This window comes from Centroberyx affinis, unplaced genomic scaffold, assembly GCF_046629955.1.
Source record: "Centroberyx affinis isolate AG114_WGS23_722 - 3 ecotype Tasmania unplaced genomic scaffold, CSIRO-AGI_Caff_v1 ptg002675l_1, whole genome shotgun sequence".
NCBI classification, from domain to species: domain Eukaryota; kingdom Metazoa; phylum Chordata; class Actinopteri; order Beryciformes; family Berycidae; genus Centroberyx; species Centroberyx affinis.
The window spans coordinates 573,066-598,392 of NW_027280859.1; the positions used below are offsets into that span (position 1 = coordinate 573,066).

General features: G+C 41.6%; 2 protein-coding genes across 2 annotated transcripts; both read right to left on the reverse strand.

The window, feature by feature from the left end:
- Window positions 1–1,141: 1,141 nt before the first annotated feature.
- sdcbp2 (syndecan binding protein (syntenin) 2) lies at window positions 1,142–17,228 on the reverse strand. The gene is made up of 9 exons (XM_071535178.1): window positions 17,056–17,228; window positions 13,323–13,374; window positions 12,256–12,352; window positions 8,492–8,592; window positions 7,420–7,584; window positions 6,093–6,268; window positions 4,699–4,870; window positions 4,020–4,111; window positions 1,142–3,027 (listed from the first exon to the last, which is right to left on the reverse strand). The coding sequence occupies exons 2-9, from the start codon at window positions 13,371–13,373 to the stop codon at window positions 2,973–2,975; spliced, it is 909 nt and encodes a 302-aa protein (XP_071391279.1). The 5' UTR covers window position 13,374; window positions 17,056–17,228; the 3' UTR covers window positions 1,142–2,972.
- Window positions 17,229–18,430: 1,202 nt separating this feature from the next.
- Window positions 18,431–25,288, reverse strand: fkbp1ab (FKBP prolyl isomerase 1Ab). Its single transcript, XM_071535154.1, has 5 exons — window positions 25,155–25,288; window positions 24,958–25,005; window positions 22,204–22,316; window positions 21,272–21,430; window positions 18,431–19,918 (listed from the first exon to the last, which is right to left on the reverse strand). The coding sequence occupies exons 1-4, from the start codon at window positions 25,189–25,191 to the stop codon at window positions 21,302–21,304; spliced, it is 327 nt and encodes a 108-aa protein (XP_071391255.1). The 5' UTR covers window positions 25,192–25,288; the 3' UTR covers window positions 18,431–19,918; window positions 21,272–21,301.
- Between the last annotated feature and the right edge of the window lie 39 nt (window positions 25,289–25,327).

Genomic DNA, 25,327 nt, shown 5'->3' on the forward strand with positions numbered 1-25,327 from the left:
AGCGTTTGTGTGCTGAAGGGGATGAGTGACACAGTACGACGTCTGTGCTTGAGATTATATACTACGTATATCCTAGACATAAACACACACGATGCTGAATATTTGTCGAGGGGGAGGGGGGGGGATTTGAAGTCTTCTTTTGTGAATCTTTGAATGTGTATTGTCATTTTATGCTTTATTCCTCGTCTGATTGTCTGATTATGTGTTCGATAGCCTATGTAATGAGATCCACCGTATACAAAGGTTATACCTGGTCCTTTAACATACTAACATTGAGGACGTTCTTAAATGCCTTGTATAGGAGTTCAGCAGACATGACTCATATCTACGGATAAATCTATTAACTTATTGTAAATGAACTATTTTAATGGCAATAGTAGTGTGTACAGTAACAGACATCACTGTTCATCAGTACTTCTCCATTCACACTCCCACCACACTGTATAAAGAAAAACCAAAAGCCCCTATATTAAACAGCATGGAGGAAAAATGTCTTGTCGTTTTCATTTGAGTGTGTTTGTCTGAATCTTGTCACTCTCGCTTTCTGTCTGCATCGTTTTCCTTGCTTGATATTGTGACTGTTTCTTATCTGTTAACTGTTCAGTGGTTCAGGTGTGTGACCCTTGACCCCACCCATGCCACACGACTCTGCTGTCATGGTAACCCGTTGCAGCACTCAGCTAATCACATCAGCCTTTTGAACAAGAGCCGCTTTCAGTCTAAAGACTAAAAGGCAATGACACACAGAGCAGCTGTGTTTCTGGGAGGCCTGCGTCTGAGTGAGAAGTGAGTGATTGCATCCAAATATGCTCTGCAAAACCATAGAATACGCCTAATAAAATTAGCTCTTAAAGTGCCTCACCCGCACAAAATCAACAGCTACATAAACTAAGAAGATGGGACGCAACCTGATACAAGGGATGAAGAAGCCAGAAAGGAAACAGATGACAAATAATTGCAAGAAAAGTGCAGAGGATTAACGCATTTGCAGTCATTATCATCCTTATTAACCTCGTCTCATGGAAATTCAGCTGCAAACACTTATCTAGTTATGAAAAACTCTGCAGTTGGAATGCAATATGTTCTAGTAGGAAGATAAATGTCCTAAGGGTCATGACAGACAACGGCAAGCCAATGAGAACAGAAAGACTGTTTATTTGTTTTACAATAATTATCTTGGTTACATTCGTATATAAACTTTTAGATTCTTCTAGCATTTTTTTTTTTTTTTACAGAATGTGGAGTTTATCAGATTACGTTTCTAGAAAATAAAAAACAGAATACATGCATCCAAACGAACAGCATTAAAAGGAACAACTTTATATAACATAAGTGGAAATTCACTTATCAACTGTGAGCCTTGTTCAGTCTCACTGTGCTCACCAGTCAAGGAAGGAATATAATAGAGGGATGTCCTCTAACGACGCTTAGCAAAAGGAGAGCAGATTCATTGGCTGAACCCTTGATGTGTAAGTAAATGCCTTCAATTTGAGCGGACTACTTTCAGCATCAAACTTACGCAGTTTCCTATGGTTAACATACAAAGTACATGTTTGTTTTCATGAATTCTCTCATTGATATGAGTCACCACAAACACCCAATAATAAAAAAAACACAATTGTTGAAATGGATACAGGAAAGACAACCTCTTAAAGGTAGTGGAAAGTGCACTTAGTGGGTCCGCCCAGCACAGACCCTGTCCAAAAATCAACCAAACATGCCAATGATCAATCCTTCAAAAATCTAGCAGGTTTGAAAGCACAGGAGATCTGCCAGAAAGCCATTTAAAAAAAGACTTTCGCCTAACTGTCTGATGGGCAATGACATACTGCACTACAATCTTGCCTACTTGTGCCTTTCACTGCCTTACAGTTCCACAAGGAAATAGGTGGCTTATGGAGTGTTTGTGGACAGGGCCATTAAGTCCCAGCTGCATAGGGCAACAAACATCCACTGCTGCCCTTTTCCCTACAATTCTCCCTGGAATGTGCACACATTGTTCCCAGTACCTAAAAATTCAACAAATTAGAGTCGTCCTCCCCATCACGACACTTTCCTATGACACATCGCCATCTCTTGGAGAAAGTGGAGGCTGCCATGTGATAATTCTGTCCGATCTTCACTGAGTCTAGAATTAACTTGGAATCCAGGGACCTCACTTATAAAAGGCTCTTAGGCAAAACTTTTGTGCTTCCATGCCAAAGTTATGATTTCTGAAAACTCATCTTGATGCCAAAATCAATGGACTACAGCAATTTTCTTTGCTAAAACAAATTTCTTTCATTACCAATGTGAAAATGACTGTACACTGGAATCTAGAATTAAGTCAAAGAACATTTTTATATGCGAGGCTCCGGGTATTAATTCCGCTCAAAATAATCAAATTATTTACGTACACACATTGGGGGCCAAGTGCAGGGACTGAGAGGGCAAACATAATATATATGGTAGGGCTTGGATGACTGACTATGGGGATCATTGGCTTTTACAGCATGAGAGGTGAAAGGTCACTTGCCAATGATCCATCTCCACAACAAGGAGGAAGCTCTGGACTCATGATAGCGTGCATGGCTTTTTAAAAAAAAAAAAGTTATGTACTGTCCTTGAAGTCACATAGAAAACAAGAAAAAAAGCATGTAATACTTAAGACTACAAGATTAACATAAAAAGTACTAGACATGTCAACTGAGACAAGGAAAATGTAGAAAAGGAACCGGGGTATATTGAATAACATACCGAGATAACCGAAAAATAGAAAAAAAGGCATTTTAAGATTATGTTAACGATGAGCAATGTTGACGACGATAATGATTGTGATGCAGGAGGTGGTTTGGTATGAAAACAAAGAGAGAGAGACAGTTAGAAAGAGAAAGATAAGAGGAAAGAAAGAGAGAGAGAGATCAAGAGAGGCATCTCTCTGTAGATTGTAGACATCCTGACTGAGGTGTGTATGTTCCTCCTCCTCCTGGTCTTCACACCTCGGGGACAGAGTGGTCCATGGCTGACCGCAGGAGACCGGTGGACATCCTGGAAGAAAATCGACATGAGTAAGCATGGCACTGAACAGGAGCGCACAAAAGCAAGCCCTATTCAGATTGGATTTGTTTTACTGACGGAGGTTCTGTAATGTAATTTTTATGGGATTTCCCTCAAATTGGTACTTAATATCATGTTTATACTACACCCAAACAAATGCTCCATTGTCTGACACTAGACTTTAGATGTAGCTAGCTACCTACTTACCAAATGCTGCCATACGAGAGATAAATCACATCAAAGTAAGAGATTTAGTCCTTTTAGAGATTTTGATATCCAAAAGGACTTTATTTTATTCCTTCTTTGTATGGGTCTCGATGATGTGGTGTTAGTAGTTGAAGCAAGGCCCTACAGCCTCCATTAGACTATTTGAGCTAGAGGCCTACATGTGTCATTACAATCTGCCAGCTGCATAAAACTAACGACACGATATTGCATTACGGAGATGTCAATTCAAAGTGGATTATTAATAGAAGATGACCTCTAACTTTACTTTCCAGACTTGTAAAAATAACGGACATGGCAGATTCAAACTGGATTAAAATTTTCAGATGCCGTTGATAATAATTATAATTACAGGGTTTCCCCCCAGTAATAATAAATCCAATTTGAACAGGGCTAAAGAATAATAGTGGAATGTAAGAAAAAGAAGTAATATGAGAGCTGCATGTAGAAAACCCCTGAAATCCTGGAGGGAAATAATGTTAAGTAGGCAAGTGCTCTTTGAGCCAGGCCCATAAGGCAGGAGCCTATCTCCTGTTTCTGCAGCTCAGTGTACAAGTGCACCTGCCTGGACAGGATGCTACATAGTACAGGAGATGGTCAATTGATGAAACAGAATTTAAGACACGAGGCACACTTACGCAACAGTGTGGCTGGGCATGATGTGTTCTTTATAAACGTGCTGTATTGACACTTGATACATGACAATGAAATGACATTTGATTATCTTAAACTTTGAAAGAATGTGAACTGGAGCCTACCTTTTAATCATGTGTTCATAGATGAACTTGGGCATGATGGTGATGGTCATAGTAGTGGGAGAAGTGGTCAGAATGTCCTTGATCTGAGAATCCTGGAAAAATAAACACACAAACAAACACAATCATCAGCAGCAGTAGTAAGAATAACTAACTATTCTTAAAACTAGAATCTCATCTATTCGCACAGAACTAGTATTATGCAGGAACCTCATGTATTTAGTTAATTACCCCCCAACCACTGGGTTTTGCACATACAACTGTACAAGGCCAAGATTTTACAATTTGTTACTTTCTGATTTAGCAAAGCAAAACTTGAAGTTTGTGCTGAAAATGCATTCATAACCTTCCTCTAAGATTACACTACTGCCTCCCCTTATCATGACAAGAGGAAGATATCACAAGTCTAGAAGGAGAAGAAAAAGAAATTGTACACCAGAAACAAATTACAGCTAAAATTGCTGGGAGAAATTGCAGATTTGGCAGATTTGCACAGGTTTAAAACCGGCAATTGATGCAATTATTTCAATTCACTGGATATCCCCAAGTAATATTAGTCGCATGCGAATAGGGCTTAGAACACTATTACATTACATATACAGTATATGCATTACATTCTGTCAATATGTGATTAGCCATCCCAGTGAAAATTGTATAGTCTTTATGGAAAAGAGCATCTGACCTTGAGTCCAATAACATTTTGTCCATTGATCTCACAGATGTAATGGTCGGTCAGCATGCCGTTGCGGGCAGCAGAGCCATCCTTGACCAGCGAGGTGATTTTGCCGGACTTGTAGATAAAGCCCACATGTCCTGAGCTGTCTTTGTGCATAGTGATGGTGCGCTGGAAAGGCCTAGAGAGAGAAACAGAAAAGATTAGGGATCCTAGCCTGGCTCACACATATATTGACATTTGTTGCAAGAAAAGTTTCGTCAGTTTAGATCTTTCGTCAAGTACCTGTGTATTTATAAATGTGATCAGGAAAACACACAAGAAGCAGGAAGCAATGGGAGAAGGCAGCAAGACAAGAAACTCCCTTAGTGATAAATGTGTCAAAACAAAACTGAAATCCTGAAAAATACTGAACATCAGCTTCCTATGTACTGGTTATAAGATACTTATACATCTGCCTGTTTTAATTAAGGTATAATGAGCAGCAGCACAAACTTGTTGAAACAGCAAAATGCCAAAGCATAGAGCGATGAGGTGGCCAGCAGAGGGAGCCAAATATGAAAAAAGGTCTGGTTTGGTCACGCATGTTCGTTTCTGCTTCTACTGAGATCCAATGAAAGCTACCTATCTACATAACAACAGATGGCAGACGGTGGATCTCACCTGTTTAAATGTAACTATAACCAAATACACACAATTTGCACAAGACCAGATGCTGAGAGTGTGAGCAGGCACTATGTACTAATTTGCATATATTTGTCTCCATTTGTTTATTTGATCTCAGATCCTAACAATAATAATAATTCCTGTATGTTGTCATTTTTCAAGTAAACTATCACAGAGATGACTTTCTTTCTAATGTACATGTGTTAATTTGCTTTCAATAGATCATTAATATCTGTTACTAGGGTATCAACCATTATAATCTTTGCCTCTGTATTCTCACGTCCTGATGTAAAAAAAACAAAGACAGGAGGTACATGCACATCTAAAACCCTCACCAGTTGTTTGATACAAAAGGCAAGACACTGAAATAGAAAAAGATATCCCCACCATAGATTAATGAACCCTTAGTGGTTTATTAAGCAATGTTTAGACCTCAACTGCTCCTTGTCATGTATAGTACAGGACAGATATATCTGACAAAGACCAGCTGAGGTCTATACATAGCTAAATAAACCACTAAGGGCACATTAATCCTTTCTCTATTGCCAGGTAAATTATACTCTAATCTGGTTGTTCTTTAACCCCTTCAGAGATCCAAATCTAAGAAATTTGTTCTCAATCTAAGAAAGCACATTAGTACAATGGTGACGTGGAGACCAACAAGAAACAGATCCTGACCCATAGTTTATGAAACGCTGCTCTAATCCTATACCCTCAGTGTATTACATAGTCCTCACCTGTCCCGAACAATGAGCTCGATGCGGGTCTCGGAGGCCGTCTTCAGGGCCTTGTGGGCCTTGTCCAGACTCCAGCCGGCACAGTTCTGCCCGTTGATCTGAAGGACCTGGTCCCCGAAACGCAGCCCAGCCAGGGCCGCAGGGGAGTTAGCCTGCACCAGCTGGATAAACACTCCCTGGGAGAGGAGAGAGGAAAGAGATAAAACATTAAAAATAAGATAAAAGGAAAGCCGGGAGAAGAGAGGAGAGAGATAGAGAAAGCAGGGGCAGATAATGGAGAGAAAACAGAGGAGCAACAATAAAGGACAGAGGCAAGGACACAAGAGAGAAGAGATGAAATGTTCCAAAGAGAGGAGAGAAAAGATAAGATACTACAAAGATGATAAAAGAAAGAATAAAAGGAGACGAGAAAACAGGATCAACAGAAGGAGGAATGTCTCCTAACTGTTTTGTCAGACATAAAGGATACTTTTAGTTGGGTATGTTTCTTCTCCACACACTTGTCACAGTGAGAGAAAATTACGTTTGTCCCTCCGCTGCCCTGAAAACGCTTGTCACTTGTCAGCACCGTTAGCATCAAGCTAATCACGCCAAGCTGGCCTCCTATTTTAAAGAGTTTTCCCCACTGTGGCAAAAGTATGGCTTCAAGACAGGAGACAAAAGATGAGATGTCCGTAGTGTCCTGTGTCTGTTCCGATTCAGCACTATATTGATTACCAATATCCTGAATCTCCTCTGTTTTGCCAACTCATTTTAGTCGTTTCAAAAGTTGCCCATTGTATTAGTGCAACTCAATACAAACTGAATAATTAACCATGTGCAGCAGCCAAGTGTCAAAAATGATCAGGTTTTGTAAGCCTACATAGCATATTAATGCCTCATACTGATAAACACTACCCAGTCATGGTTTTACCAGTTCATTTTAGCAAGTTTGAGACCTGCCCAGCATTTTTATACCCATATTACATCCCAGGAAGATTATAATAATATAATATAAATGTGCTAATCCAGGTCCATTACATGGAGGAGGCAATTCACACCGAGCCTCGTACACAGTAATGTCGTATGGACTTTCAAATTGCAACGTCATCAGTAGCAGGTGTGTTGACATTCTTTGTTTAACATGGTGGACAATATGACGCAGACATGGAGTGACACAGGATAAATACAGAATTTTCACACCAAGTGGAATAACTTGCAATACCTCAACCTGTGTATTTCCTTGGGTTACTAGTCTGGTGTAAAGGGGGTATTAGTGAATTTCAGCCTGAGCTGAATAATTAATGGGAAAAAGCTGCCCGTCAAAGGGTCTGTGCTGCAGACTCACATTGTCAATGGCCCTGAGCCGGAGTCCAACCTTCGCGTCCTGGTCCTTACAGAGGATCACCTCCCGCAGCCCCGGACGGATCTCTGCCCTCCTGATGCCAACGTCTGCCCCCGTCACCGGCCGCACCATGCCCCCCACACCCAAACCAGCGGGCACTGCTACCTGCTGTGGAAGGGAAGGAAGGACAAAAGGACAGAAGGAAGGAAGGAAGGGAAGAAGGAAGGGGGAGAAATGTGAGAAAGTGTAAGAGGTGGGTTAAGAAAGAGACAGAACAGGAGGGAAATCAAGCAAGGGTGAGGGGGAGGTGAAACAAAAAGAGAGAGGTAGGAGAGAGAGAAAAAAAAAGATTAAAGAGAAATGTTACATTAAAATTCAGCCGCAGATAAAAAGGAATGCTGTATCAAATAGAGGCGTGTGGGAGGATTCAATTTCATCTCCTCCTCCTCCACCAGTGAATGGAGGCAGGAACGCTTTGGGCACTGCTTTTTAAAAACTATGCCTCATTAATATGCTTGAGCAATGAAATCAATGAGGAAAATAATAAAAGAGTAAAAGATATGACCAAACGGCAGAGAATACAGATGGTTGAAAGGTCAGTGGGCATGCTAGGATACTGTGAGAGCCTTGGCACATGCAGGACCTGTGTGTACACACACACACACACACCCACACACACAGACACACACACACAGACACACACAGACACACTCTTGGAGGAGAGCGGAGAGCTCACACCCTCCTACACACCGCTCCAGGCCTGCGGTGAGTCAGTCAGTAATGTGGATCTCTAGGAACAGAACAGTGTTCTGCTCTGATTTATCAACAGCTCATGGCTCCCATCAGACAAGGTTACCAGTTAGAAAAAAAATAGGTTTTTAAATCAGTAAAGGATCATGGTTTTAAGATAGAGACATTCGACTGTTTTGCTTAATTAAGTGTAACATCAAATAGTACACATTATGTCCACACATAAAGGCATTATGGAATGATGATGGTAATAATCTGTCCACACACACCAGCTTTCAAATGCTTGCATGCATGGACACCCGCCCACACGCTCACACACACTTACATTGTCAGCCACAGGCACCAGGGCCAGGTTCCTCTGGACTTCATCACTGTTTAGGCTCAGACCCATATAGTCTCCAAGCTCCTCGAGATTCGGGTACAAGCCTAGGAGAATGGAGAGACAGATTGAAGGAAAAGGAGGTAGGTAGGTGAGTGGGGGAGAAGAAAGGGGGTTAGGGGAGCAGATGGAGGGACGGAGAGCAGGTGGGATGGGTGGAGAGAAAGAGACAGGTGGTTGGCAGGGCAGAGGAGAGAGAGAGAGAACAGAGAGGGAAAGGGAACAAGAGTTAACCTAAAGGGTATGCACATTGAATACACTCAACAGAGAAAAATGCAGGAAGAATTGAGCCCAGGTCATTCCTAGGAAAAATCCGAGTGGCTTAATGTCAGTTTAACAACACTGTTTGTTAAGCTGCATGAGTTTATTCTTAAGGCTTCTGGAAGCGCTGTGTGCCTACTTCAAAGAAACATCTGTGAAGGAAGGTGAGCACTTAATAACCCCATACATACATACATATGTATGCCCTCCTTAAGCCCCTACCTCTACTCTACTCAGAGCTTTTACTTAAGCATTTTCCGTAGATTATAACATCAAAGACAGGCTGGTTAGTCTCCATCAGATTGTATGTAGTAAAATGTAGTAAAGTCATAGGTGTGCAATCATTCTGTCAAGGTGATCATATGTAGTTTTTATCTCGGCTACACCTACAGCAGTCTTTATCGCTGATCTCATTCTTTCCTACACGTTTTATTTTATTCACACCGCCCATTACAACTGGGTCATAGTTGAGCCAAGTTGAGCCCTACAGTGGAAGAGTGCTGATAATGAGCAGCCTGTGTTGCAGTGCAGTAAAACTTTCCTGGCATCAATGTGCAGCCCCTTGCTCTGATGGAACGGCCTTAGTTGTCTGCCTTGCTGCCTGCCTCTTTGTCTGTCACTGTCCACTTGTCCTCTTTGTCTTCCTGTCTATCTGTCCCCTGTCTATTTCCCTGCTTGTCTGTATGAACAGTGTTTACCTGTCTATCTTCTTGCCTGCCTGCATGACTGCGTCACTTTTCTGGCAACATGACCCTGTCATTGCCCTTGCGGCACAGCAACAATTACTGCATTATCCTGGCTAGGATAGACACAAGGAAATGTCAGGAAGGTACTCAGAGGTAGGAAAATATGCACAAGCAAAATGAGTAACAAGTGAGATACACACACCTACATGAATATGTACGTCCACCAAGTTGCACCATCCACATACTAGGAAGCAACTTGGTGATTTTCAAACTGCAATGGCTTAGTCAATGCATTAATTAAGTATTTTGTTCAGCAATTCTCTTAGTTACAATACTGTGCTACCACAGCACTTTGGTGTTAACAGATGGAGTCTTTAGAGGCAATGTAGTTTCAGTCACTCCAACCATGCATACCCCCACCCAACCCTCCACCCAAGAACCTAGAAAGTGCTAGAGCACTTGTACAGGAAAAAAAGAGACGAGGAGGTGCATGTAGACCATGATTCATCCCAACCTCCTACACTAGGCCATAACAAATAAATAAATGTGTTTCATTATTAAGACTGCTTAGTCATAATAGTTACTCAGTTGGCTTTCCCCATGTATGTTTTTGTGTTGTGTATTTCATCACAATCTCTCTCATTCTCTCCCACAAATGCCTCCTCCACACCTACCCACATGAGCTAATCCAAAAAACTGTCCTTGGCTAGGGAATGAACTCTGATCCTTTATTCAGGGATAATTAAATACAAGTTCACTGTTCTCGCAGATTGCCCTTAGCCTGACCCCCTCCTTCTCAGAAGTCTATCTAGAGCTAGCTGGGAACCAACCATTGAACTCAAACCCACATTTCAAAGTTACTCAACAATTGAGGGCCTGGACACACAGATTCCTCAGAGAAATTCCACTGGCCGATCAGTATCTGTTCAAAATCAATTAAAGCAAGCATCCACACAAGCAAGATTCTCTTATTGGTTAGGGAGAAATTAATCTTTGTACCTTTGGAAAGTGCTCCAAGTATGGTATTTACAGACAACCAAGTGTTTCAACCGAGTGAAAAAAGAACCTCCATGTCACAACTACAGTACATTGCGTTTTAATGAATGTTTATATGTAATGAAACCCAGAGTATTACAATGCAGTTGTTTTTTTGTTTTTTCACTTGGTTTTTCACACAAGGTGCATAGATATTCCTATATTCCTAAGGCTACATTAGACCAACAAACTGTTACAAACTGAGTTACAACACTTTACTAAACTCAAGCCTCTGGATGAGGGACATGATGAAGGTGGTCCTATCCCCTCGCCAAGGGAGAGAAACACTGGAGCTGCCCTGCTCTGAGGTCTGTATTTCACCTATTAAAATCTTAAGGCAGGACACATAAAATATGACATATCCATGACCCCCAAAACTGCCATTGAATTTTTTTTTCTTCTGGATGAGTTCAAGTTATTTCAGTTAACTGCGTGGGTCTCATGTAGGTTCTAGTGGTTTTAGTGTGTTACTAAAAGTTGGTTTGTGCTCTTATAATCATTATCCCTTCCTCCATGCTCGAAACCCACACGGCTGGCAACATTTCACCACCAAAGCCACACTAAAAGTCAGGGAAAACCCTGAACGCAGGCTGTGTACAAATTGTTTTAATTCTTTCCTTGTCTCGGTTCTTTTTCCAACACCAAAAGTCTAGGAGAGAGGTGAAAGAAAATTTGTGAGAGGAAGAATAAAGTTCAAGGTGTTTAGGCAAACTGAACGCTGCAACCACAGTTTACAGCATTAGTGTATCTGTCCAGGCTGTGGTCCAGCGCTGATGTCAGTCAGGCCGTCCCCTTTCACCTCCTTTCCTGTCTCTCCTCCACACCAGGAGAAGAAACTCCTCCCTTCTCTCCTCTAGCCCACACCCGCCTCCTCGGATCTCTCCCTCCTCCCTCCCTCTCTTCAAACACAACTCCTCCTCTCTCTTTCTCCCGTCCTTCCCCGTCCCAGCACCACTGCTAGAGCCAGTCTCCATGGTGACTCATAGCTAGCTCTGCTGAGGGAAAAACAAAAGACCAAAAGCCCACAGGACTTTGCATCCAAACAGAGAACTAGAAAGAGAAACTGAATGAGTGGGAGAGGGAAAAAAGGGGGAGAGTGAGTGAAAACGAGCAGAAAAAATGTGTTTTCTACTCTCCTCAAGGGCCCCCTGCCCATCTTTTGCCTGCTTTTTATCTTTTGTGGGTGCCTCCTTTGTCTGTCTCTCTCCCTCCTGTGTCTCTCCCTCTACACCAAAATTCCTTGCACCGCTGATGAGACTGGCTTACTGCAGTGTCCCAGCCTACTTTCACACAAACTCAGTAAAAGATAAACCCCTTGGCCAGAAATAAGATGAAAGAGAGAGAGACAGAAAGTCAGAAACAGAGAGGGATAGAGAGAGAGAGATCATAGCTGAGCTAGGGGCCCGTTCCCTCCCCTTATTGTCCGGAGACTCCATAACCCCCTCCTCCTATCCTGGTCCTCTCACTCCACACGTCTTTATCTGTCCTCAATACAGAGCTACCGAGCCCACTCACTGTTCTCCTCCCAAGAATAGACAAGCTCAGAAGGACAAACCCCCCACAGAGTGACATGAAAAAACATCCAGCATAAGAAAAAAAGGGCAAAAGAGAGAGAATGATATGGAGAAAAGGAGGGCAGATACAGGTGAAGGTCTCTGCCTATGTCTATGTCTGTCTATTCTGGTCTGGGCTCTTAAACTTGGAGGCTTCATGAGGCCTGGGACTCACTTGATCCTGGCATCCCAACAGTGGCAGGCTGAGGTTGGTAGGTTGCCTCAGTGATGGCTGGCATTGGGGTGGTGGTCTGGGCAAACTGGGCCTGGGCCTACAATCAAATGAGACACAGCAGTGTATTAGGACTGTACTCGAATGATGGAAAAATTGTGAATACAGTATGAAAGCAGTTGTCATCAGGACTAGAGCTGAACAATTAATCAAAATTAAAAAAAAAAAATCGAAATCGCAATATCCAAAATGGATTTCTAAACAAGCTGTTTTAGTGCGCCAGGTAGTCTTTGGCCCATGAATCAAGTACAATATTGGTGAAAACCTATTCATCATACTCAAACACACTGATATCTTTCTTTAACAAAATCACTATTCTTTAAACAATTTAAAAGTTTAAAAATATGTATGACATGAAAAACGCAATTGCAATATTCTGTCAAAAAAATCACAATTCGTTTTTTGTCAATGTCGCTCAGCCCTAATCAGGACACTATAAAAATAGTGGTAGAAGGTAGAAGAAAAACAGGAAACCTTATTAGGTATGACTGCATGTCTAAACAACCTAACATCCTAGAGAAATCATAATCCTGGGTTGAATAGGTTAAAGCATAAAATGGATCTATATGAATATCAAAATTTGCCAGTATGCTATGCTGGTCCTAGGCAATAAACCTGTCAGTTATCTTGTAACAGTAGGACCAGATAAGTGAGGGTAGGCTACTTCCTCCTCCACCACACGATACCAGACCAGCTATATAATAGCTAGCGTCACATGCAAATATGCCCCTAAGTTCTGGTTTGACAAGGACATTAAACTACTGACTCCCAAAAGAATTGCAATATTGAGAGGTCTGAGCATTTTTAAGTCCCCAGTGATTTGGTTCTTATTTCCTTTGCTTTACAGGCTGGAATTGTGTTTATTCCATGGAAGTGTTGAACATAATACCAGGAAGCATAGGGCCATTGTGGGACCTTACTGATTTCAACAGCATAGGCTATTCTGAGCCTAATTATCTCTAGATAGATGGCTCTGTCTAAATAAATTCATTTTAATACACTCATCTTACCTTGATGACCTTGTCGACCTTCAGGTCCTCGAGGGATGGATACAGGGACATTCTAAGGAGAGAAACAAACAGTTGTGAGTGGAGGACCTTGAGAAAGGGAGGATGCATGACTGTATAAGATAACAACCCAGCTAGATCATGAGACTCCCAGGACTACTGTTAGCATAGTTGTCCTCAAATATTACCTTGTTCATTTCAAGCACTAGGCTACCTTGTGAAATTTTCAGCTACTCAATCTTACAATTGATCATTTCACCCTGGCACTAATCTAAATCCTGGGGTGGCCCATGTGTGTGTGTTGACTGTGCCCCTGCATTGCTGTGAATGACAGACATGGGGACCACAAGACTATAAAGCTCTTAATGAGATTCTTGCTGTTCAATAAAGTCTTTCAAACTAATCCTCGATGATCCCCCTCTCTGTGCGGGAAGGAAGACAAGAGGAATGAGGGTATGTGCAAGTAGGAAGAGGGGGAAAAGAAAGAAACATCTAGCTCTTTTCGTTTCATTCATCCACTCTCTTCACACCCAAAGCTCAACTGCTACAGTAATATACACTGTGCAACTGCAGTAACACATTTTTTCCATGATAGCTGTCAGTTGAAGTTCAAACAAGGACATCTGAAAAACACTTGGGCCTATACAAATAGGTGACTTGCATAAAATACAAGCTGGCACAAAATATAATACTTGAGCCAACATGGAGGGTGGAAATACACAAACAAACACACATGGGCGCACATACACACAGAGAATGTGTAATGGCTCCCAGGTCCCACTGTCTGCCTTCAGGCTTTGCATCTGTTTTAAACCATGATGGTTACGCAAGCCTCAACATGACTTCCCTTGTGCTCCTTCTCTAGTCATTTAAAACAGATACTCAAAAAGTAGCAAACATACTTCACCTTTCATCTACTAACAACACATGCCCAATAACCAAACAGCCTAAACCTAGGACGTCTCCATATAGGGCTGTGGTAGGCTAAAGTAGGTCTAGAATTACTTAATGACAACATAGATCAAATGTAGGATGACTCAACAGATTATCAATGCTTACTGCATCCAAGCTATGCAAGCTAACCTATCCAAGTTGCAGGCTTCTAGTGTGACTGATGACATTGCCAAGCCACATCCAAAGAGCACAAAGACAGAAACACAGAAAAACAAACATCCATGTCCAACATGGTGTCTCATGATTGTAGCAAAGCCATCAAATCAATTGATCTATGGCTGTGGGAAAAACAGGATAGCTGCGCACTCACTTCCTTTACGGGAAGTCAAGTGGCTCAGCAAGAGGCTAATGAGCAACTATCAGTCAACTCACTTTGGCTATATCCATTAGAGAGAGAATGGGAGCAAATTAAAAAGTGAGAGAGAGAAAAAAACAGACACAGTAGACAGAGAAAGGAAAAGATACCGACTGAGCGATAGAGACTTTGGTCATCAGGCAGCATGCAGAGTGGAAAGAGGAAATGAAAGATAAAAGTCAGTCAGCTGACTGAGAGTGAGTATACCGTACAGAACAACAGGGTGAGGCATTCAGTGGAACTGTGACATGTGCCAGACCTGAAGTGAGTGTGACTTCTGTTTGTAAATCAGATTCCTTTTATTCACTTGCATCAATAACCTACACTTTGAATCATGTACACACCTAATCCTCCCATTTCTTCCTATGCATTGTTATTTAACATGAGGACCTTCTGGTTTGGAACAATAATGAAAGTGGTATGTGACTACATCTCAAGCCATGATCTACAGTAACTGACATTGTTACCATTAAAAACACAATTTGATTCCAGTCAAGTCTTTCCAGTCCCTATACTTAAAAAGCATTAAAGAAAAAGCAGAAGCAGCACTGATTTCTAACTGACTGTTTTGTTTTTTTCATCGCACAGACAACTGCGAATCAAGATCACAAGATGTATGATGAACATTGTAACTGACAGAGGAACAGGAAAACAAAGTGAAGAGGTTGACACTGTAATACTGCAGCTGTGACCACAGAGATTATGTCAAAGTCTGCGTCCCCCACGCCCAAATTACACAACACTAACAGAAACCTACTGATAGACACACATACACAAATAGCAGCAATTTGAAAAACCATACTCAAGACAAAAATTGAGACAAAAAAGGCCTATACTCCTACTTTCAAACTGGCACATTTTGTGCTTTTCTAGTACCAGTACCATAATGTCTAGAAGAGTAACAAATGTCACAAATACAACAGTCCATAATGATGTGACACGCACAGTAGTAGGTTATGTGGTCAAACATTCATTCTCGCACTTGTAGGCGAAAACTGGAATGAGTCCCGAATATAAGCAAATCATTCGGACCGCAATCACATTACTGCGAGATCCGACTCTCACAGACACTCAAGCCACTACTCTATCTGCTATTCTCAGTCCTCACAAACAAGTGCATCATTGTGTTCCTGGACACAGAGGCACTTTAATACCATCCAGTGTTTGCTTTTCAGCTGTGTTTGTTTGTTTTTTATTCCTCCCTCATTCAGACTCACAGGCTGGAGTTATAACTGAATAAGCTTGGGAAAAATGTGTGTTTGGGCAGCTCTTGTAATGACATAACCTAATCCTTGAGCTAGTCCCTTTTACATTTGCAGTTCAACTGAATTGGGCAAGTGAAGCTCTTTGAAATTTGCAGGGAAAATTCCTACATCGGCATGAATGGATAAACAAACAGGCAGCGGAAATAGGGCCGTACAAAGCTTGATGAGTATTCCTTAAACGCATTACTGTACTAAGAATAGTTCAACTGACAGAAAGATGCTCACATTATTATTATTGCATTCACTGGTTTTCAGTCTAACAGTATTTTGCAATCCAATTGCTTGGTGGAAAGGAAAGGGGGCTAACTTCAGTAAGCCTGAACGAATTGGTTAGATACATGAAGAATGTGGTCCCCTTGGCAACTTATTCCGGTCTATTGACATGGCTGGGAAAGGGACAGAGGGAGGGAGGGGGGAGGAGAAGGAAGAAGACTGACAACGGTAAGGAAACACAGAGGTCTGTACTGCTTTGAACTGGCCCACACCCTTTGTACTGTACCCCACACTGGGGTCACAATATGCACGTTATGGACAGACAACATATTTCATTTACAAATTAAGTACTTTTTTTTAAACATATGACTGCATGGGGAAACCACTTGGCTCAGAGATAATCGTGTAGGGTTTAACTAGCTATGATTCGGGCTGAGAACACCCCCTCCTTCATTCCCCTAACTCCACAATAGATTAGCCCTTTCCTTGGTCTGATATTGAGGCATATGTTTGTGTATAATGTTAAGTGATGAACTTCTGTTGTGTCAGTATCATGTGCGACATCAGGAAATACCTGACTGACTGGGTCAGCTAACGTATTATTACCACAGTCATTAAAAATTAACCAACCTAACACTGCTAACTTAGCTGGATCAAGAAGCCGCAGGCAAATCTTTTATTTATAATCAATAGCAGCAAATACTTAGTTTCGCCGGTGAATTTGAAAACATTTCAAGTTATCTGACTAAATAGGAAACTAGCTAAGTAGCTAAGCTATCAAGTCTTTGTTCGTAAATCATAGACACACAACATCAACACAGCAGGAAAGCAAAAAGCTAACGTTAGCCATAACGTTAGCTTGCTAGGTAAACGAACGCTAGCTTGCTTGATGTAGCGTTGGTTTCGTACAACGGTTTGCTAGGTTAGTTAACGTTAGAGACAGTCTCACCTTTAATGCCTTGGTTGTAAAATCAGCTAAAACACTTCTAGTAAGTCCCACGGAATCTCAGACACCAGCACACTTCTTTATTTTTGTCTTTTTCTCTCTTCGTCGGTCTGGAACCTCGTCGTTGACGACACCACTGTCAGTGATGCGAAGGGGAATTCTGGAGTGAAGTCACCGCTGGCTTCCTGGTCGTCCAAACACGTCAATCAACGCTGACGTTCAAAGCCACGCCTCCTATTGGTCACATGAACATTAGTCATCATGACCATTACTTTCAGCAGAGAAGTCTCTCTAAGGTTGCAGTGATACAGAAAGCACTGGTACAGGTAGCCTACAGTAGGGTAAAGGGTTAGGGTAAAGTAGACCAGGCCCTCAAGTCTCTGTGGAAATGCTCAGCCCCCTGCTCAGTATCCCCCATACAAAAAGAACAATAGTAACCCCATACTAAACTTCAGAAGGATACTATACACATACTCAGCAAAACTAGTCCCCAGAGGAAATTTACAGTGAAACCATACCATAAAAATAGCATAAAGTATAATATGTTCACTATAAACTGCACACTGACCCATTATACTGTAAGGGCCATCTGACAGCTTGTCAAAAATTGGGACTGTATTCAGAGAATCTCAGAAGTTATGGCCCCAGACCAGCACCCAACTGTTATTATTTTGTCTTCATACTGGAACTTTTGTACAGTGGGGTACTGATTCAGAGCTACAGAATTTAATATTCTTGGACCATATAATATTAATATTAAATTGTTTCGGCACAGGTCCCAGGCTCACAAATACTACTGTCATTATGTGGGAACCCTCCAGTGATCAGATGGTCTGTGGCCCATTTGGAATCCTGACCCATTGCCTTAAACTGATGACTGGCTCTCACTTCTCATGACCCATTCAATATACTGTACATACAAAAGAAACAGTGATGCTTGTTTTACCTTTTGTGAACCAGTCTCATTATCAGTCTTGATTTGATGATTTCTCATCAGAGAAAAAAGTTGGAAAAATATGTGATAGGGTGAATTTTGAACTTTGGGCTTATTTGACTTTTTATGTTTGGCTTTGAAGAGAGTCCAAGCCAAAGAGAGACGTTCATAGTGCAAATGGAAAGAACATGGCTTCAAATCTTGCTTGTTGGGGTACCTCAAGAGGCGGTAGGCCTGTTAGCAGGATCTCTCTTCAAATCAAATGTGTTTAATTTGCATGTGACAAAAACTTTTCAAATATTTTGGTGTCTCATAAATACAGGCACATGATGATGTATGACATCTTCAAATAATCAATCAATCAAAATGTGGAAAGCCATAAGGCACATGTTTCACAAGTCAGCATGGTGCAATGTGGAGTAAATATGAAGACATTTTCCAAAAGCAGGTGGAGAGCACTTTATTGCAACGGCACATTTTAAATATGTCATCATTGGTTTAGCCTGCATACAGTAACGTATCAGCACATAACTAGACAGTACAGAGGTGGACCGCCGCCATACCAATTGCTGCTCGGCCAATATGTAACATCAGCAGCCGTGGTCCGTATCTGACAGCCAGGCCAGCGTATTCCTTGTTTTCATTTAAACTCCATTTAAAACTATTTATTTGTGATACAAAACCACTAGGATGCCTGACTGTGTGTCAGCATTCTTTCTACCACAACATAGAGTTCAGTTAGGCAGTGTGGTACTTTACTAATGACACTGACAAAAAAAAACACAAACAGTTATCATCACAGGTTATACAGTAGCTTTGTCGATTCTCGGAGATAGAAAGTTGGCATCTGAAAAATAGATAATGGAAGTTGTTACAGAAAATAAGGTTGGGGGAGGTCACAATTGGATTGATTCCTCAACCCCCTTTTGTAAATTTCAAGCATTTCCCTTTTTCTAAGAAAAGCATAACAAATTCCAATTGATGTGCGTCACCGCAGTTCCTATCTTTGCACTGTTCAACCTGTTTATGGCTTTAAATGGGGTTTAAAGATTTGACTGGATGAAAAGGCAATAATAAAGCAAGTTAAATGCAAAGCTTTCAACATGTACAGACTAGGGGTTCCATCAGGCCTAGATCATGCAGACGGGGCAAGGTAGTAACCATGTGTCTCGTGAGAATATTTAGGCACACATATTGGATAGAACTATCTACAACTGTGACTGGTTCTCCTCTGTGCCAATTGCTCCTCTCTAGCTCATACTAAAGTTAACAATTAAAATAAAAAAAAGAAAACACAGCATCACTATCTAGAGGGGGACATTTTATGTATCAAACAAAGTTCCTGTGTTGCACCATTAAGGCCTTCCATGACTTGACATTTCACTACACGTATGCCACTGAATTCAACACTAAGCCCTACGTCTCTAATATAAACTCGTTTCACTTTTTCTGATTTTCAGCCGGGAGGGGTTTAGATACAAACATGTGCTTTTCATATTCTTTTGTACACTTTTTTGTTTCTCAGTTACTATAACAAGCACCAGCCCTCTAAAATTATAATATCAGTTACGCATTGACTCTTTAACAGATGAATGTTGCTGCTAGTAGTTCATTGGTATTTTGTATTACTCATCATAACCATGCACAACCAACATTTCACAAAAACAAAGCAAAGTGTAAAGCACAATTCAAAAAAATCAAGATTAAGAACATGGAGGTTTGTAAGGTTATGGCCCATAGATTTTTTAAGAGGAAGATTATGATGGAAAAAATATACGTAGATAATTCAGTCACTGAGACAAAATAACACAAATTTTTATAGTTGGATAAAATAATGACCATAAAGGTAGTGGAACTATTAACTCAAGCCTCTTATAGAATCAAGTGCAGACTCTCCTAGCTTCTCTCCAAGTCACCCAGGTAGGAAGTCACCTGCGAAGACACAATAAAAGGGAAGATGTAGGATTAGTCACAAATAACAGGGTGTCATGGTGGACCAAAGTGCTTTGTTACTGACTACTCTGACTTTTTGGGAGTTTACCCAATATGTGACGCGAGGATTGGAATGTCTGTGTCTCCAGTAGATAGCTCTGTCCGATGCGCATGCTAACACTTCAGCATACATGTTAAGTAATCGTTGGCGACTAGCGTTTTCCTAAAAGTGGGAAAATGAGAACTTGTAGCAGCATTAAGGCTGAATGGTTAGTTCATTTTGAAATTGAAATCATTTTGGAATTGATAAATTAGACTTAAAATTTGACTAAACGAATGGCAGAAGGTCTCTCCTTCCTGCGAGACTAACTGGTTTAGTTTACACATGAAGTGAGTGAGGTTCGCTAACAGCTAGTTTAAGTAATGAAGAAGATTGAGATTCTGTTTTCAGAAGTTAACCAGTCAACCAATAAAAAACAATACAAAGTTTGGGTTACTAAAGGTTTATCTTCATACTTTGGATAATGCTAATTGCTCATGATTAGCCTACTTACTGTATGCTAAAGTGTTAGCATGCCAAATTGCAGAAGTGTGTCAACACACGTAAACACAGCAACCGATATCGGCAGATCAAAAATGTAAATGATCAGTTAGATTCACACTAATAGAATGAACCATACTTACGAAAAGCAAGAAATATCTGCTGTAGCTAATTTGTGGTTAATTTTAAATTCATAAAAACAAATGATTTTGGATGTAGGCATTACAACATGTAAAACACCTAAAGAACGCTTTCACGCCGAAGCAACAAAATCCCGTTCTTCCTCTTCTTCCAGTGTGACTTGAACGCAGCAGAAAACCAGCGGCAAGCAAAGTTAACAATTAAGTGTGTGAGCAGCGATAAAAAAGTATCAAAGGGACGATTAAAACTGAAATGTCATGATAACTGTTCGATCACAGTTTTTTTTTAAGACGTGTGGAACTGCAGCGCGAGTGCTATTGTGCTGAAAGGATGTGTTTTAATCGCTTTTTGGGTTCAACTGTTGGAGAGCGTGTTTGCTCTGTGGGTGTGTGTTGGCGAGCAAATGGAGGAACGAAAAGCTCTACAGTGAAGTAAGCGAAAAAAATTTGAATGCAATCAATCGTCATAATGGCAAAAACTCAGAAAATAAGGCCTGAGTCGAGTTGAGTTTGTCATTCCACTTTTTTCTCTATCTGACGTGTACAAACAAAGGCCGACTGATGACTTCTTATTGTTGCTGGACAGCAGGCACCTGGGGGCTTTGTGCTAAACTAAACAGAAGCACTCTTAACAAACACTCTCGCAGCTAAAAAGTAAAACAGACGACTTACATAAAATAACAAACAGGCCGTGGATAGGTTTCACTCCAAGCTCAGCAGCTCAACGTCGAAGATGAGGGTGGCGTTAGGAGGGATGATGCCCGGGTGGCCCTTATTCCCATAAGCAAAGTCAGGTGAACAGGTCAGCTTGGCCCTCTGACCGACACTCATCTGGAGGATGCAGGAGAAGAGGCGGAGGACGCAAACACAGGAGGAGAGAGAGAGAAACAATAGAGGTCATGTAAAATAGCCAGTCTGCCCTGTGACTGCGGTTAATTGGATCTTAATGCAGTCTATATTTCAGTTTAATGCATCAAGCTGGACAATAAAACCACGGGGCGCCAGACAGCGAAAACATCTCGCCGATTAATGGCGCTACATTATTTCTTCATCTAATTTCTAGTGCGTCCATGCTTTAGTGCGATTATAGAGCTGCATCCGTGCCACATAGGCCCACTGTTTGCAGTGTTAATGGAAACCTTGGTGAATGTGGAAATTAGATAATGGAACCATGTCAACAAATGAATGTATTTAAGCTGATGAACTAACTACATAACAAACAGCAAATGCATTTTCTGTCTTGCATTGCAAATTATTGCTCCCTCTGCATCATTCCGGTGTCCATCTGAGCCTATGGGTTTTATAAATACACTGTAAAAAGGTTAAGCTATTAGTTATTGTGGTGACAACACTGTATGACATGTAATGTATTACATACTCCGAGGGGCTGAATGGGTGCAGCTTTTAGAGTTAGTGTGGGACAGATGGACGGCAGAACAACAGCTGTGTATTGCTCTATTAACACAATTTGCTTATCAATTCACAAAACTACACATTTCATTTCCAAGTTGTGGTACATTAGCTCTAAAAGGCTGTCGATTTTGTCTTCAATAATCCTGCATAATATAGGATATGCGCAGTGTGCTTCCCCTCCTCCAGCCCACCTGCACTACGCCTTCTTCCCAGCCTCGGATCACCTCCTGCTTGCCGATCTTGAACCTGAAGGGCTTGTCCCTGTCGCGGGACGAGTCAAACTTACGTCCGTCTGTAAGGGAACCTGAGGGGAGGGAGATGGGATGGGTGGGGGTGGGGGGCGGTGAGAGAGAAAAAAAAGTTAGAGTGAAGCAGCAGACGTTTATAAGCCTCGTTCTGCGGGTGAAAGGAAACACCTCAGGAAACAACATCAACACCTGCATGAGCCCCATATCCAGCCACAACCTCCAAACGCCTGTGCAATATTGCAATGATCTATCTAACAGACTGATAGCAGTATGGTGGGAAAATGCTGGCTTTCTGCGGCAACTGTGTCTGAAGCGGTATTAATACCAGCTCAGAAACAAAATAAGCATCGAAAACAAATATATGTGCTGAGCTTGTGTGACAACCATCTTCCCTGCTGTGTGTATATTGAGAGCGCAAATGAAGGGATTCCAAGGATCTCCGAAATAGCCGCTGCAGCTGTCTCCGGGGTGGGAGGCAGTCTGACAGTCAGGGAAACGCAAGCATCAATCCACAGAATGGCACCCACTCTAAGACTATTTATGACAGCGCTATTACCGTTATTAGCGCCAATAAGACTGCCTATGTGTGGTGGTTTGGTGTGTGTGTTTGTGGTGTGATATGATGGCAGAGTGTGTGCGTGTGTGGGTATCTGAAATGTGGTCTGGTGTGTGTGTGTGTTGTGTGGGAGGAGGTAATCTGCGCTGTTGTTGGGCACATCAGGGGGCGACTGGCAAGATATAGATTGTAATCCAGGCGGTGGAGTGGGTGGTGTGATTCAATGACCACGTCCTCTGGATGTCTAGATGGCAGCCTAATAGAATTATCTGTAAGAGCTGAAAGGTCCTATCAAAGTATCAGCAACATACTGCACACTGCATTTCCCCCTTCTCACCGCTCAACAGCACAAACAGTGCAGAAATGTTCAGACAGCAAAGATTTCCTGCAGACAGGACCTCGGCAAAGGCGTGTTTTGATCTTAATTTGGACCCTCCACATAAAAAAAAATGGCTTTTTTATAATGGAATATCCTGTTTCAAGTCGCATTTCAAGGCTGACAGGAAGGGAGACCGCCCGGAGAGGAAATCCTGTAGCTGCTGTGATAAAGAAAAAACCAGTAACGCAGGCTGATCTTTCTCATGCCTAAAAAACACTACACTGTGCATAGGCACGAATCCGGCTGTTATTTCAAGTTACATAATCTTAAACCAAAGAGGCTTGTGTTACAGGCTGAGTTATGTCTGTCTTACCAGGCGAGCAGGCGGACTGACAGCTTTGCCAATTTGAGAACATAGCAGCCTAATAAATAGCACACAGGGATGCAAAAGCCACCTGAATGCCATTTTGTTGTTTTATTCATTGATTTTTTTTTACTGGTGGTGAAAATCCTAGAACACCCTTATGGCGAAATGAAATAATAATTCTACAATACATTTTAGTACAGTAAAAAAAACTATAGGTTTCAATAGGAATATTATATACAGTAGATACCATCAAGTATAGTAAGGTTACCATAAACTCACTATTTTGTACCACAGACACACTACACACCACTATAGAAATATTATAGGAATATTATAGAGACACCATAGGAGATGCCATCAAGTATGATATGGTTACTATAAACTCAATATTGAGTATCACATACTGTACACCCCTATAGGGAATTACAGTGACTATAAACTCACTTTTGTGTAGCATGTACACACTATAAGTCCCTGTATGAATATTATAGGAATATTATGGTGATTTTGTTATTATTGCGGTCGCCCAGACGGTTATAATCCGCTCAGCTAAACGCCACCAATCTCCCACCCCCCAAACTCCAACAAAGACGGGAAAGCGGTGGAAATCAGACGGGATTTAAAACCCCCGTCGCTGTCTGGGTCTGTCTGTCTGTCTGTCTGCCTGTCTGTCTGCCTGTCTGTCTGCCTGCCTGTCTGTCCGTCTGGGCCTCTGAATGAACCCTGCGGCGGAATCCGTCTGCTACTCTTCTTTCTTATTTTTTTTTATCTCGCAGACAAGACAAATGTAGCCTATAATATTATCCACCGATGTTGACGAGACTATAATAGACCGCTTGGCCAAAACTGGAGCGCGTTATTTTACGCAGCGATAATTCCAGCGTACTTTGAGTGAGGCTACGACTGCTGGAATGATCATTATAGCTACATGTGATTGCTGAATATCGATTCGCATGGGATCCAAATGGGACTCCAGTGAATGAAAATGTGGCGATGGGGTTAATTTTTTATGCAGCCGAGTCCGGTGACAGAGATGCAGTGAAAAATCACTATAATATTCCTATAATACTCCTAGAGGGATTTATAATGTGTCGGTGGTGCACAATAGTGAGTTACAGTGACCTTATCGTACTTTATGGTATTTTCTTTATCTCTTATGGTATCACTATAGTATTCCTATAATATTCCTATAGGAATTTATAGTTTTGCTGTGCTACTTGTATAGTATCATGATTCAATTCACTACAGGATTAATGTTACCATAGTTATTTTTTGTAAGGGTGTAGGAGACAGCAGGCGACCCCACAGCAGTCACTTCACTTGTATGCGGCCTTGAGTAGAAATATGAATCAACCATACGAGAAACATAAATCCGCAGAATTTGGCTGTGCATGCAGCGGGGGAAGGGGGGGCATGATCTAGTAGACTATACCAAGTTTCTTATTTAAAACTCACCAACATAATGCACCACACACGTCTGTCCTTTTTTGGGGAAAGTCCTTCCTGTGGAGGAAGCAAAAAGGCGCTTGATATAACGGGCATACGACGCAAGGCGGTGTTTTCTGCGGCTGAGATAAATAAGAGTGAACATCAATCCACACCAAGTAATGAACCAAACACATTTCTTTCTTTCTTTTTTGCAATCGCTTTACCGTCGCCTGGGGTTATGGTCTCGATTTCGACTCCCATTTCGCTGTGTGTTTTGGAGCTGTCCCTCCACCCGGGCAAGACTCTTCCCGCAGTCTGTCTGCTCTTCCAGCGGATGTTCTCAGCTGTCTCTCTCTCTCTCTGCAGGCACGCTAGCGTCAAGCTACACACAAAGTGC

Excerpts from the sequence above, each read along its gene's own strand:
- sdcbp2 (XM_071535178.1), bottom strand. The coding sequence starts at position 13,373 with ATGTCCCTGTATCCATCCCTCGAGGACCTGAAGGTCGACAAGGTCATC. Across the intron at positions 7,585-8,491 it reads TGGTGCCTGTGGCTGACAAT|CAGGTAGCAGTGCCCGCTGG; the intron begins GTAAGTGTGTGT and ends TCCCTTCCACAG. Across the intron at positions 4,112-4,698 it reads AAAATGTTATTGGACTCAAG|GATTCTCAGATCAAGGACAT; the intron begins GTCAGATGCTCT and ends TTATTTTTCCAG.
- fkbp1ab (XM_071535154.1), bottom strand. The coding sequence starts at position 25,191 with ATGGGAGTCGAAATCGAGACCATAACCCCAGGCGACG. Across the intron at positions 25,006-25,154 it reads GACCATAACCCCAGGCGACG|GAAGGACTTTCCCCAAAAAA; the intron begins GTAAAGCGATTG and ends CTTCCTCCACAG. Across the intron at positions 22,317-24,957 it reads GTGTGTGGTGCATTATGTTG|GTTCCCTTACAGACGGACGT; the intron begins GTGAGTTTTAAA and ends CCCTCCCCTCAG.